The sequence below is a fragment of the Ochotona curzoniae genome, unplaced genomic scaffold (assembly GCF_017591425.1).
Source record: "Ochotona curzoniae isolate NIBS_2020 unplaced genomic scaffold, NIBS_Ocur_1.0 contig_430, whole genome shotgun sequence".
In the NCBI taxonomy this organism is placed as follows: Eukaryota; Metazoa; Chordata; class Mammalia; order Lagomorpha; family Ochotonidae; genus Ochotona; species Ochotona curzoniae.
Window position 1 is genome coordinate 12,504,114 of NW_024466219.1, and position 14,389 is coordinate 12,518,502.

The following is a 14,389-nucleotide window of genomic DNA, read 5'->3' on the forward strand; positions in this document are numbered from 1 at the left end:
AGCCGGGAGCTGGGAACTCAATGCAGGTCTTCCATGTTGGGAATTAAGACCCAGCCACTTGCTCCATCACCACTGCCTGCCTGGGTACACAGAAAGCTGGACTCAGCAGAGGAACAAGATGGACGCCCAGGCACTCTAATGTAGGATATATTATCTCAGCTGGTGTCTTAGCCACAAGGCAAGTGGCCCACTCCTCTTTGCCTCACATGCAAGTTGTTCTTGCCATCTCCCCTTGGCCCTCTGCTCAATTCCTTTGTCCACCCTCCTCTTCAGGTGTTTCCCAGGGCTCCTCAGCTTTCTGCCACATCCCTACATGTTTGCTCTGGTGTGCACATTTACCTGGTAGCTTCTATAAGTTTTTATAAAAGTTGAAACACGATTCTCATACTGTAAAATTCACACTTGCGGAGTCCACAGGGCAGTGGTCTTTAGCATATTTGCAAATCTGTGTGACCAACCGTCATCTCTGTCTAATTCTATACTTTGATCAGCTCATACTAAAACCACTTGCTCATTTCCTGCTCCTCCCATCCCTTGTGAGCCACAAGTCCCCTTTCTGTCTTCAGGAATTTGCCTCTTATTACCACATACCTATGTGCGTGGTCCTCTGTGGCTTCTATGTGGGCTTCTATGATCAGCAGGGTGTTTTTAAGTTCCATCCATGTTGCTTCATGTGTCAGCACACCATTTCTTGTTGTGGCTGACAAATATTCCATCCAGTGACTGGGCTGCAGTTTATCTGTTTGCCAGTTGCCAGTGCTTGAGTTGTTTCTTCTTTAGGCCTGTTATGAATCGTGCTGCTGTGCACGAGGATGAGTATGCGTCCTCTTGGACGTGTGCCTGGAGTGGGACCAGTGGGCATGTGGGACCTCTAGGTCTGACCTGGTGGAAAAGTCTTCTACAGCAACTGAACCTTTCACGTGCCTGCTAGTTATAGCTGCAGGTTGCAGTTCCTCCCCTTCTTGTCAACACTTTCATTGTCCTCTTTCTTGTAATGGTCATCCCAGTAAGCATGAAGACGCATCTCAATTTACTTTTTTTTTTTTTAAAGATTTGTTTATGTGAAAGGCAGAGTGACAGAGAGAGGGAGAGGAAGAGACAGAAAGACAGACCCAGGCCCAAGCCAGGAGCTCCATATGGGCCTTCCACATGGGTGCCAGGGACCCAAGGACTTGGACCATTGCTGCTCTTTCAGATGCATGAGCAGGGAGCTGAATCAGAAAAGGAGCTGCTGGGACAGATCCACGGCTTAGATATAGGATGCCTGTGTTGCAAGCAGCTACAGTGCCCACCCCAATTTTAGTTTTCTCAAGGGTTGAGGATACAAACATTTTTTCCTACTTATTTGCTAGTTTTACTGAAGGCACACAGCACAAAATGAAAATGTCCAAAAGATTTCCTAACTTTCTGAGTAATATTTTATTCTATAACCTATTCTTTGCTCCTAAACATACTGTGTAACATTTTTTAAGTTCAACTGATAGGCATATAACTCATTGCAACTTTAAATTGACTGATGGAAGCCAAATGCATATATTTGTTTTGTTACATTTCATTTTGTTTTTAATGAACTAATCCCAGTTAAACTGATTTTTTGAAGGATTTATTTTATTTATTTGAAAGGCAGAGAGAAGAAACAAGAGATCTTTCTGCTGGTTTACTTCCCAAATGGCCACAACAACCAGGACGGAACCATACTGAAATCAGAAGCCTACAATTCTGTCTGGGTCTCCCACGTGGGTGGTAGAGGACCAAAGACTTGGGGAGTCTTCTGTTGCTTTCCCAGGTGCATTAGCAGAAAGCCGCATCAAAAATAGAGCAGCTAGGACTTGAGCCAATGTTCATATGATTTACTGGTGTCATTGTTAGTGGCTTAACCCACTGCTCTATAATACCAGCCCCCAGTTAAATTGATTTTTATCTGAAAGCAGTATATATTCTGGAGGTAAACAAACCATGGCCAATTAGCCAAATCACACGCCCCACATGTTTTTAAGTAGAATTTTGTTGTTCCTGATCACACTCAGTAATTTACATGCTGGCAACTTTAATGTTAGCACAGCAGAGCTGAGTGGTTAAGTATCTGGCCCTTCTCAGGAAATGTTTGCCAGTCCCTATGTAAACTGCATAAAAGGCATATGTGGTTAAAAACAAAATTCCTCCCTCAAGCCAGCCCTCCAAGTCTTGTTCCCCATGGGAAGACACTGCTAATACTTCCTATGGTTCTTTCAGACATCATAATCCAGGCATGCAACCAAACGTACAAGAGATTTTCAAAGGTTTCCTAAGGAAAGTGTGAATTATGAAAAAAAAAATCCTATTCAGGATTATAGAATTGCTTTGCACCCAAAGGAACTCAAACCAACTCGTTATAACATGCTTGAAGAGGATCTAATTTGAGATGCTGGGAAGGGTGAGACATTGGTTTGCAGCAACACGAATTCTGCTAAATTTAGAACAAGAACAAAGATAAAATTTATGGTGAAGCTTGCAAGGAAGAAATCATTGGTGAAATCATTAGTGAAGTTGTTAATGCCTGATGGCAAGTTCCTGGGACCAATATAACAGTTTACAAATGGATAAGTCATTTTAAGAAGGGGCGAGGTGAAGTTGAAGATGAAGCCCACAGTGGCAGACAACCACCATAAATTTTCAAGGAAAAAAACTCGTTTTGTTTGTACCCTCACTGAATATGACCAATGATCAGCAGCAGGAATGATAGCCAATGCCACCTACCTCTCAGCCGGTCCAACTTACAGAATTCTGACTGGAAAATTAAAATGGAGCACTCTGTGTGCTCCATGTCATGTGCACATCAGCTGCAGAGGAGGGCAACGCTTTCCACGGAATTGCCAACAAGCTGGATTGGCATCTGAAGCATCTCTGAGAAAGGGGCAGTGGGAAAGGAAACCTGGCCAAAGCGTTGGCTCCCCAAAAGGAGAGAGGGACCAGTGAAGAGCAGATGTCAGGGCAGCAGGCGTGGGGGGACACTGAATGCACTGAGCTTCTTGACTTTCTGAAAGGCCAAAGAATGTGACACCTGCTTACTGGAGAGTGGGAAAAGTAAGCTCTGGAGCTTTAACTAGTGAAGGGTCTTCAAGAATTCATGGATTGGAGCTGGTCTTGTGGCATATCACGTTTAGCTTCTACCTGCAATGCCAACATCCCATATGGGCACCTCTCCGAGTCCTGGCTGCTCCACTTCCCATCAGCTGCTTGCTGATATACCTGGGAAAGCAGCAGAAGATGGCCCAGGTGTTTGGCCCCAGGAGTGATCCAGATGGGGTTCGGGGCTCCTAGCTTTAGTTTGACCAGTCCTGGCCATTACACCCATTTGGGGAGTGAGTCACTGGAGAGAAGGCATAGCTCCCTCTCTTTGTCTTTCTCTGTAACTCTTTCAAATAAATAAATCTTATACTAAGTAAGATTATCCTGCTGGGGATGGTGCATCCTGCATCAGCAAGCCTGGTTCAAGTCCTACCTCCTCTGCTTTCCATCCAGCTTCCTGCTGGTACACACCCAGGGAGACAGCAGGTGATGATTTGTATACTAGGCCCTTTTTTTCTCTTCCTGTCCTGCTTTCCAAATGAACAAACATTTAAAAATTAAGTTTAACATTTTTATTTTGAAATATGATTAGCATTAAAACAATATGTATTGAATGAATACTCTAGACAATAATTTTTAAAGGATTTATTTTATTGGGACTGGCATCGTGGTGTTATGGGTTAAGCCATTGCCTGTGATGTGACCATCCCATGGGCACTGGTTTGAGTCCTGGGTGTTAACGTCCAATGCAGCTCTGTTACTGCACCTGGAAAAGCAGCATGGGGGTGATCCAAGTATTTAGGCCCCTGTACCATGTGCAAGACCTAAAAGAAGCTCCAGGCTTCAGCATGGCCCAACCCTGGCTGTTGTTACTGTTTGGGAAGTGAACCAAAGAATGGAAGATTTCTCTGTCTTTTCCTCTCTGTGTAAATCTTCCTTTCAAATTAATAAATAAATTTTATTTTATTGATTTCAAAGAGTAACAGAATGTAGCAGAAAGTGATTTTCCATTCACTGGTTCATTCCCCAAATGACCACACAGGTCACAGCTGGGCCAGGCTGAAACCAGGAACCAGGACCTCCATTTAGGTCTTCCTGTGGCTGCAGGTGCCAAGTACTTGGTACAACCTCCACTGCTTTCCCAGGTATACTGGAAGAGGGCTGGATTAAAATCACAGCAGGGCCCAGTATGTAGCCTAGCAGCTAAAGCCCTCGCCTTGAACGCACCGGGATCCCATATGGGTGCAGGTTCTAATCCTGGCAGCTCCACTACCCATCCAGCTCCCTGCTTGTGGCCTGGGAAAGCAGTCGAGGACGGCCCAAAATCTTGGGACCCTGCACCCATGTGGGAGACCTGGAGGAAGATCCAGGCTCCTGCTGCAGATGGGCACGGCTCCAGCTGTTGCAGTCACTTGTGGAGTGAATCATTGGAAAGAGGATATTGTTCTCTGTCTCTCCACATATACATCTACATATACATATACACATTTGACTTTGCAGTAAAAATAAAATAAATCTTTAAAAATAAAATAAAATCACAGCAACTGAACTCTGATATGGCAGCAGCCTTACCCACTACTCCACAGCATCTGCCCCAGAGAATAATTCGGACTTAGGAGCTGGTTGGTTCCCTCATGTCTTGCCCTCTACAGCTAAGCTTGCCTTAAGTCTTACATTCTTCCTGACTGTGCTTGATCCTTAGAACTTCGGATCAAGAGACAGAACTCCTCGGACAGCATTTCAAGCCTCAACAGCATCACTAGCCATTCTAGCATTGGCAGTGGCAAGGATGCTGATGCCAAAAAGAAGAAGAAGAAGAGCTGGGTAGGTACAGGCTCTGGGAGTGGGAGCTGCGGAGAGCATGGTGGATCATCCATTCCCACCTTGGTGCATGGGTTGGATCCTTCTGGAATTTACCAAGATGGAGTCCTCTTATAGTACTAAGTGCCAGTTGGAAGTCTGCTCAGGGCGAGATCTGCTGAGTCCCCATGTTCCCAGGTCATTCCCTGCAGCCTTCGTTTGTACCTGCTTTGCTAGGCCTTTCCGTACTAGTTAGGCCAATTGTATTTGACAGCCAACAAAGGGAATGGTGTATCAGCTACCTGGCCTAGCTCCCTGTACCCTTCCACACTACGGAGAGGAGATATTAAGGACAAAGCAATTTAGTCTAGATGCTGCTGGAGGTCATATCTTCAATTTTTGGAGTATTTATGCAGCTTCCAAAGTATCCTTTAGCTTGCCAGCTCAGTAAAAATTTTGTGTCTTGTGTGTGTGTGTATGTGTGTGTGTGTATTTCTCCCCAGGTGACCCTAAACCAACTTTCAGATGAACTTTCTGAAGGTCTTCAGGCAGGTCTGGAACCATCAGCAACTGTTGCTGACCACGTTAGGGGGAAAGCTGTAGGCCAGGCCTCTTGCTCCCCATTCCCTGTCAATAAGACCCCACTGGTCTCCAAGCAGTACACATGTAGCTGTGTGAAATGAGTGATTAAGCGTTGCTTTTTTTGTTTTTGTTTTTGTTTTGTTTTGTTTCCTTCCAAATGCTGACTTCAAATCCCTATTTTTTTCCAGGTCTATGAGGTAAGAGACCCGGTTCTTCTCCCTTATTTTCTCTTTCCCTTTGCCATACCTTTCCTACTTCCCAAGCCACTCTCACCTCCTAAGACAAGAACAACCACTCATAACACTAACCGCAACCGCCACTGCAGAGTCCCCCACTCACTCCACTGCATGGTCCATCCACAGCTACCCCACCTGACAACAGAGGCGTGGTCTGGCTAGGGGTCAAATGGGCATGTCAAACAGAAACCAAACCTATCTCCTGCTGTCCTCCTCTGGGATAAACTTGGCCTGTTGAAGCCATTCAAATTGAGTTCTTGCTGTCCATTAAAAAACTAAGAAAATGAGCCATTAAGGCTAGCAGCTGAAAATGGAAGAGCTAGGGGTGAAAGTTCTTTCTATAAACACAATTTCCAGAAAGCAGTTCCATTTGGATTTGGTCGGAAGATTCTCTAGAGTAGCATGCAGCAAGGTAGAGGAGGGACATGGTCCAGCTTGGGGTGCACTCAAGCCAGCATGTCCATGGAGTTCCCAGAGAGGTTTCAGGGATCACAACACGTAACCCAAGACAAATACAAGCTAGGAGCCTTAGCAAGGATATGAGAGATGGAGCCAGTCATCTCAGTAAGGTGACAGCAGTACTGCTGGAGAGACAGAAGCAATGTTGGGCGTATAAAATACCAGTCTGATGATGCCAAAACCTTCAGGCAGAACATGCCACAGGGGTGACAGTGGACAAGGAACACACCGTGGAGAAGGTCAAAGTTACATTGAGCTGGTATTGTGATCGGAGAAGAGGGATGTGTTAGAATACTTTACCCTCAAATGCTGGTGGGAAGGGAAGCCGTGGGGCAAGGAGAAGACCCACAAGAGGCACAGCCCTGACCGTGTGTGGTGGAACATAAGCATTTAAACTGGCTCGTTAGATGGGCATTTGTCAAAGTGTGTTCCACATCCAATGAGATACTCCCTAAAAAGTGCAGTAAGTTTGAGAAGCACTGTGCTTCTGTGGTGCCCACCTGCACAGGAGATGTTCTGAGCTCTCCCAGAGTTGTTGTCTCTGGCTGCTTGTTCACTCTTTCTGGAACTCACTTAACCATGCAACCGTTAGCCACATGACATCCAGCAGTTCTGGTTTTCAGATACTGAACTACACAAGGTGCACTGTTCATGCTTTAGGATCTTAGTGATCTTAGAGGACTGCTGCACCAGGCAGATTGTGGTCATGGGATCTGTCTGCTCGCACATGGGTGTGCAAATGGGTGTACACAAACACACACACGCACACACACACACACACACACACACACACCTTCCCATGAGGCTGAGTGCCAGTCTCAGGTCTTCCATGAAACTTGCGGTGTCAGGCAAGTTAGTTGTTGGGTACTGCCAGCCCCTGTTTCTCCTCTATGGAGAAATGAGCTTGATGGTGCTTCTGAGCCCTGACTGCTTGGTGGGGCCAAGTCCCTGCAGCCAGCCAGCTGCATACACTGGCTTCCACTCAAAGCTTTGTGTGGCCAGGTTGGTGCACCTGTGGATTGTCCCAGTAGCTCTGCCCAGCACCTGGCAACCTGGCTACATTCCAGGAGACACACGTAGGAAGCTCAGAGGTCCCCTTTTCTCGCTGACTCCGGATGGGTTTGCCTTTGTGCCCTGCAGCCTTGGACCCCTCCTTGACTCTGTCTCCTGCTGCCATTCCGTGTCCATGTCCCTGTGTGTGCGCGTGTGCATGCTGTCCGGATGCATGTGGATGGGTGTGGGACAGGACTCCAGTTTGCATCCCTGGCTTCCATCCCTGACACTTAAGCTCATCAGTCACTGAGAAGCAGCAGGCAATGATCCCATTGTAATGTCTCAGGATTTTAAGGAAATACCATGGATCCTGGAAATTTTGAAATAGTAAAATGTGCTTTTTTTTTTTTTTTTTTGGTTGTTTTAACCCTGCTGGGCTGGGCTGGTTAGGACAGATGAAATACTCCAAAAAACCTTGAGAATACTGCCTTCTCTTGCTCCCTACAGAACTGTGCCATTAGTTTCTGATTGAAGGGTACTGGGCTTATCATGAGCCTCAGCTGGAGATACATCCTGAGACCTGGAGTGCAGGGGCCTTCTAGACTGACCAGCCTGGGTCGGCTTGAGAAGGCAGGGTTAGATGGCTGAGGGGTAGACACAGCACCTCTGGGGAATTCTCTCTGTCCCCATTAGGGACCCAGTCCCCCACCCTCATGGGAGAGAGACAATCTAGGAGGTTCGCATGGCCTATGAGAGCAGCAAGCCAGAAACGCCCACTATTGCCCTTATCCCTCATCCCCCCCTCACCCACCTGAGCCCCTCTGCTCACCTCCACACTCAAGTGAAGCCTCCTAGAGGGAAGCTTAACCACTCAAGCCCCTGTCTGCACCCTTCTCTGTCAGTCCTCTGCAGAGTGGATCCCTGACAGCCCCTGCCCTGGGTCTGCTTTTTTCCAGCTCCGAAGTTCCTTCAACAAAGCCTTCAGTATTAAAAAAGGCCCCAAGTCCGCCTCCTCGTACTCCGATATTGAGGAGATTGCCACACCCGACTCCTCTGCCCCCTCATCCCCCAAGCTCCAGCACGGTTCCACGGAGACTGCCTCTCCCTCCATCAAGTCCTCCAACTCCTCCTCTGTGGGCACTGATGTCCCCGAGTAAGTGCCGTCTAGCCTCCTACTCCCCTGCCCCAAGTCAGCTTCCAGTGTCAGCTGCTGGCCAGAGTTGGCCCTAGACATGGTTCCCTCACCCCCTCTCCCTGGGTGTGTGAGCCCAGCAGGTGGACTCTGCCTATCCCCTGAATGATCATCTACAAGTAGTAGGAATCACAGCTGCCACCCGGGGCTGCTACTCAGTTGCTCCTCTCTGTAGCTTGGCTTGACCCTTGCTCTTTTGCAGGGCTCCTGCCCAGTCAGCTCCCCATGCTGCCAGACTATTCCACAGCAATGAAGAAGAGGAGCCAGAGAAAAAGGAAGTCTCGGAGCTGCGCTCGGAGCTGTGGGAGAAGGAGATGAAGCTCACAGACATCCGCCTGGAGGCCCTCAACTCCGCCCACCAACTGGACCAGCTTCGGGAAACCATGCACAACATGCAGGTTGGTGCTTGGGCAGACAGTGGCAGGAAAGGGAGACCCGGCCTTGAGATGTGTCCCACCCTGCTGCCCTGCTTTGTCTGTTCTCCCACAGTTGGAGGTGGACCTGCTGAAGGCGGAGAATGATCGGCTGAAGGTAGCCCCCGGCCCCTCCTCTGGTTCTACCCCAGGGCAGGTCCCTGGATCGTCTGCTCTCTCATCACCTCGCCGCTCACTTGGCCTTGCACTCACCCATTCCATCAGCCCAAGTGTCACGGATACAGGTAATCTGTTCGGGTGGAAGGCAGTTGGGGCAGAAATAAGGAAAGGATTCATCTCGCAGTGATCCCGGGCCACCTGCTCAGCCTTGCAGCAGGACAGTCACGGGCAGCTGCCAGTGTCCTGGCCACCTAGCACCCTTATGGTCCTTCCATTCCAAGTCCTTGGCAATTTGGAAAAACTTCTTGTTAACCAATAGTGATCAGAAGGTTTGGGAAAAGCTGCAGGTATCCCTAACACCGATTCATACTTTTCAATCCCCCGCAGAACTGTCACCCATGGATGGCATCAGCACTTGTGGTCCCAAGGAGGAAGTGACCCTACGGGTTGTGGTCCGGATGCCCCCACAGCACATCATCAAAGGGGTGAGGAGCCTCAGGGAGGAGTGATGGAGAAACCAGAATGATGCCCAGGGTCCCTAACTTTCTGGTCCTACATGAGTGATGTGCATTTAACAACAACTCAACTTCATGTTTTTTAAAAATTTTAACTTTCCTGGGCTCCCAATGTGCAACTTCGTCATCCCTTGCACTTTAGGCAATGGTGGCAAGCCGTAGCCCTCAGTCAGCCTCACAGTCACAGGTGGGGAAGCCCGCAGCTTCAGCATGGGCTGCGTGGCTCATCCAGGGTGTTTGTAGCTTAGGTTTCTTCCATGCATTTTCAACTTAGGGCGGGAATGTCAGGTTCTGATGCCTCCATCAGTGGAGGAGCGGCTGTGCTGTCAAATCGATGCCAGGAAATTGGGGCTCCCTGTGCTGCCCGAGCCAGAGCACCCCATCCTGGGGCTCACGTCCTTCTCTTCTAACCCTCACAGGACCTGAAGCAGCAGGAATTCTTCCTGGGCTGCAGCAAGGTCAGCGGAAAAGTTGACTGGAAGATGCTGGATGAAGCAGTTTTTCAAGTGTTCAAGGTAAGGGGCCACGTGGAGTTACCAAGGCTGCTCACGCACTTACAGGATATGGAGCCATTGGACAAGGAGATCCAAGGGACTTGGAACTGCTCCAGGAGAACAGATGTGTCCTCCTCTCTCTACCCCCTTGTCTGAACCCTCTATCACTCAAAGCAACTTGTGGAGGGCGTGTGTCTCTTCAGGGTTCCTCACTGTCTCCTGTTCTCCTGTTTGCTCTGACAGGACTATATTGCTAAAATGGACCCAGCCTCGACCCTGGGACTAAGCACTGAGTCCATCCATGGCTACAGCATCAGCCATGTGAAGCGCGTGCTGGATGCTGAGCCCCCTGAGATGCCTCCTTGCCGCCGTGGGGTCAACAACATATCTGTGTCACTCAAAGGTTGGTCTTTGTCTCCTGGTGGCGGGGAAAGGAGCATGAGCTGACACACTGTGCGTCACGCATGCATTCAGGAAGAATTTGCTGACAGGCACTGAGGGGACGCTGCTTACCTAGTGCAAGATACAAAGACCTAGTGCTGCGTTTTTTCCAGCCACACCTCCCCTCTAGCCCAGAGTGGGTCCCTCAAAGTGAGATCAGAGTTTTCATACTAGGATGCTCCAGGGTTCCTGAGGAGCCCTGGGGTGGAAGAATCACAGTGGGCCCCCAGGTAAAGAAAGAAAAGCTTTTTGGGGCTCCCTGCACACCCACAATTCACACGCTCTGTGGGGGCTCCAGGTCTGAAGGAGAAGTGTGTGGACAGCCTGGCCTTTGAGACGCTCATCCCCAAGCCCATGATGCAGCATTACATCGGCCTTTTGCTCAAGCACCGGCGCCTTGTCCTCTCGGGCCCCAGCGGCACGGGCAAGACCTACCTGACCAACCGACTGGCCGAGTACCTGGTAGAGCGCTCTGGCCGTGAGGTCACCGAGGGCATCGTCAGCACCTTCAACATGCACCAGCAGTCCTGCAAGGTACCTGCCCTGCCCCTGCCCATCAGCCCCCAGTCCACCTCGCTCCTGCCTCAGCCTCACCACAGCCTTCCCAGGCTGCCCTGGCCTTCCCATTTCCCCTCCCTCAGCCTGGTCTTCCTTCTCCTCTCCTTCTTCTTTCCTTTTCCCAGGCTCCTCCTCCAAGTGCCCAATTCCTTCCCAGACTCTCAGAACAGCTTTCTCAATCCACATTCTGCTAAACTCATTTCCTCTCAATGGATCTTTGCTGAAACTAGACCCTCCTCCTTTCCACCACACTGGCTGCCAACCCTGTCAGTCGTCCCTGCTGTTCTTTACTTTCAATATGACCCTCTCATCATGGGATTTTTGGGAACAAGCAGTCAGAATTGAATGTCACACATACTGCACCCGGCCCTGCCCATTCCTGAGATCTCTTGAGCCAATGCTTGTGCAGGTATTGATTTAGATCTTGCCTCTGCCCAGCTGGGAGAAGCACACATCCTTGAATCTTCTGCCACTGACCCAGCACAAACCAATTTAGGAAACACCATAAGTTCCCCACCTTTGGAGGACCATGAAAAGATGGTGGCAGTAAGACCTCAGGACCCTCATCAGCAAGCTCTAGGACCAGATACCCCAAGTGTATCAGATGGAACCAGAGACCCCTGGGAATTGCACAGCTGGTGAACCTGCTACTGCCTCCTCATTCTTCCCAGGATCTGCAGTTGTATCTCTCCAACCTGGCCAACCAGATAGACCGGGACACAGGCATCGGGGATGTGCCCTTGGTGATCCTCTTGGATGACCTGAGCGAAGCAGGCTCCATCAGTGAGCTAGTCAACGGGGCCCTCACCTGCAAGTACCACAAATGGTAAGCAGTAGCCAGTGCTAGACTCACCTTGGGCCAGCCTGTGTATGCCCATTTGGTACACGTTAGCATGAGGCTTAGTCGATCTCTTCCGTCTTCTTCCCCTAGCCCCTATATCATAGGTACCACTAATCAGCCTGTCAAAATGACACCCAACCATGGTTTGCACTTGAGCTTCAGGTAAGACCTGGGCCCCCTCATCCAATCCAAGAACCTATAAATTAGACAGTTTAGGGGCCCTGGCCTGCGGGCAAAAGAAGGAGCCAGAAGCCTTCAGGATGGGAAGAGAAAATGAGCATATTAGCCAGTCAGTTGCAGGATAGAAGAAGACCCTGACAGGGAAGCCTGGAATGATTCTCAGCCCTGACACCTGCTGAGTGCCCGGGCAGGGTCCCTGGCTCCAGAATGAAGCCCAGGCTGGAGGAGGGTGGAATGACCTGTTGGTGTCCCCACTGCTATCACTGTGACACTCCCATCGCTGTCCACGGCGGCAGGATGCTGACCTTCTCCAACAACGTGGAGCCGGCAAATGGCTTCCTGGTCCGATACCTGAGAAGGAAGCTGGTGGAGTCGGACAGTGACATCAACGCTAACAAAGAGGAGCTGCTGCGGGTGCTGGACTGGGTACCCAAGCTCTGGTACCACCTACACACTTTCCTGGAGAAGCACAGCACCTCCGACTTTCTCATCGGTATGGGCCACAGTGCTCCCCTGGGGGTTGGGATGCTGCTGCTATTTTTGCCTTGCTGCCACCTAGGGGGATCTCAGCACGTGTTCCCCACACAGTGAGTGCTGTGATTTGGGTAAATCACTTCAGTCCCAGCTCCTCTGCTTCTCCTACAGTTAACGGGGAGAAGGGAACATGTGCAGGAAGAAATTTAGAAGCTCCCCTTGCAAGGCATGGTTTAAAGATAACCAACTGAATGATCAGCATACTGGTCTTGACAACTCCACATTTCCTGTAGCTTTTGCATGTCAGCCCATCTGCGTGGTCCTGGGCTACATCTGTGTGGTCCTGGGCCCCATCTGCATGGTCCTACGCCCCATCTTACATGGTCCTAGGCCCCATCTGCATGGTCCTGGGCTCCATCTGAGTGGTCCTGAGACCCGACTGTGTGGTCCTGGACCCCGTCTGCATGGTCCTACGCCCCATCTTACATGGTCCTAGGTCCCATCTGCATGGTTATAGGTTCCATCTACATGGTCTTAGGCTCCGTCTGCCTGGTTCTAGGCCCCATCTGCCTGGTCATAGGCCCTGTCTGCATGGTCCTAGTCCCTGTCTGCGTTGTCTGAAGCAGCATGGAAATCCCAGGACTGGAAGTAGCCAGTTTTTCAGCCATCAGCATGGCCCCATTCCCTCCCCACAGGCCCGTGCTTCTTTCTGTCCTGTCCCATCGGCATTGAGGACTTCCGGACCTGGTTCATTGACCTGTGGAACAACTCCATCATTCCTTATCTCCAGGAAGGGGCCAAGGATGGGATCAAGGTGAGTCCCAGGCCAAGCCATCCCTCTTGGCAGAACAGAAGCAGTTCTGTGACATAAGGGACGCATGGACTCTCCTTACAAGCGGAACCAAGTCTTGGAGGGACAGAGCTGTGTGTCCCACCTCCAGCCATCATTCATTGGGCAGATGGCTCAGTGGCCACCATCTGGGTCATCTGTTCAGTTCTGGGCCTTCAGGCTCTAAGCCAAATTCAGATCATCTCTAGGAATCAGAGCAAATAAAAAACATCATTGACCTAAGAGTTTCATAACACCCATGATAGCCTTAGCTACTTACTAATGACTGAAAGCATGTGACATCAGCCAAGCTTGGTAATCCTTTTAATGTCTTCATCTGATTTAAAAAGAAAAAAAAAAGACTAACAGATTCTATTCTGCCTAATCCCTAGGATGTTCTAAAAAGATGAAAGATCTGAGTGGATTTTCAAAGTTAGACTAGGGGCAGGCATTTGGCTTAGTGGCCTAGATGACTAAAATCTCACCTCGGAGTACCCAGCTTTGGTCCCCCTTCCCAGCTGCTGCAGCTTCCCCCTGAACTGGACCCTGGGAGGCAGCGAGAGATCTGGTCTGACTTCTCAGCTCCTGGCTTGACCCCAAGCCCTGGCCTGCTCTACCACTGCAGGAGTTTGAGGAGTGAACTATGAATGGGCTCTCCCTCTGACTCTTAAGTTTTAAAAACATGGTTTTTTAGTTAGAACAAAAGCTTTGTGCACATGGCAGGTGTCATTGTTTTTAAATGTCCTCGGCTTTCTTGCCTATCAGGACTTTGTGATCAGTGAAGTTCATAGCAGCACTAGTTAACAGGATGCCATCACTGGCACTTTGTTATTGAGACATGAATTTCTTGGTGACAAAGTCAGTTTCTAGAGATGCCATCTGTCACACTGATGCTAGAAATCATTGTTTCATGTATAAATGTATGGTAATATGAGTTTTCTGTGCTGTTTAATAGTTTTATAAAAGCAGTTACACACAGTATGTTTTCAGGAAAGTTAATAAATTTGAAAAACACATTTGGTGTAGAATTTAAGACTTGTAATGTCTGAGTTCAAGTCCTGGCTTTGCTCCTTTGATGGCTGGGTCCTTGCTCCCCGCCTAGGGGACCTGGCTTGAGTGCCCAGTTCCCTGGTATATGGGGTATAAGCCAGCAAGCTCTTTGTTTTCTTTGTCTCATAAATAAATAAACAATTTTTAAAAAGCAGTGACAGGCT

The 14,389-nt window shown here is 49.3% G+C and overlaps 1 protein-coding gene across 2 annotated transcripts in view; it reads left to right on the forward strand.

Annotated features, from left to right (window-relative positions):
* Positions 1-14,389, forward strand: part of NAV1 (neuron navigator 1) — a 213,658-nt gene that overhangs the window by 191,184 nt on the left and 8,085 nt on the right. Inside the window, exons 19-31 of one of the 2 annotated variants that reach the window (XM_040985431.1) lie at positions 4,751-4,872; positions 5,619-5,627; positions 8,075-8,271; positions 8,513-8,708; positions 8,800-8,968; positions 9,231-9,328; positions 9,778-9,873; positions 10,096-10,255; positions 10,592-10,827; positions 11,523-11,677; positions 11,783-11,854; positions 12,169-12,365; positions 13,042-13,160. In XM_040985431.1, coding sequence (XP_040841365.1) covers positions 4,751-4,872; positions 5,619-5,627; positions 8,075-8,271; positions 8,513-8,708; positions 8,800-8,968; positions 9,231-9,328; positions 9,778-9,873; positions 10,096-10,255; positions 10,592-10,827; positions 11,523-11,677; positions 11,783-11,854; positions 12,169-12,365; positions 13,042-13,160 — 1,826 coding nt within the window. The remainder of the gene's footprint in view (positions 1-4,750; positions 4,873-5,618; positions 5,628-8,074; positions 8,272-8,512; positions 8,709-8,799; positions 8,969-9,230; positions 9,329-9,777; positions 9,874-10,095; positions 10,256-10,591; positions 10,828-11,522; positions 11,678-11,782; positions 11,855-12,168; positions 12,366-13,041; positions 13,161-14,389) is intronic. The other variant, XM_040985432.1, reaches the window with a different exon arrangement.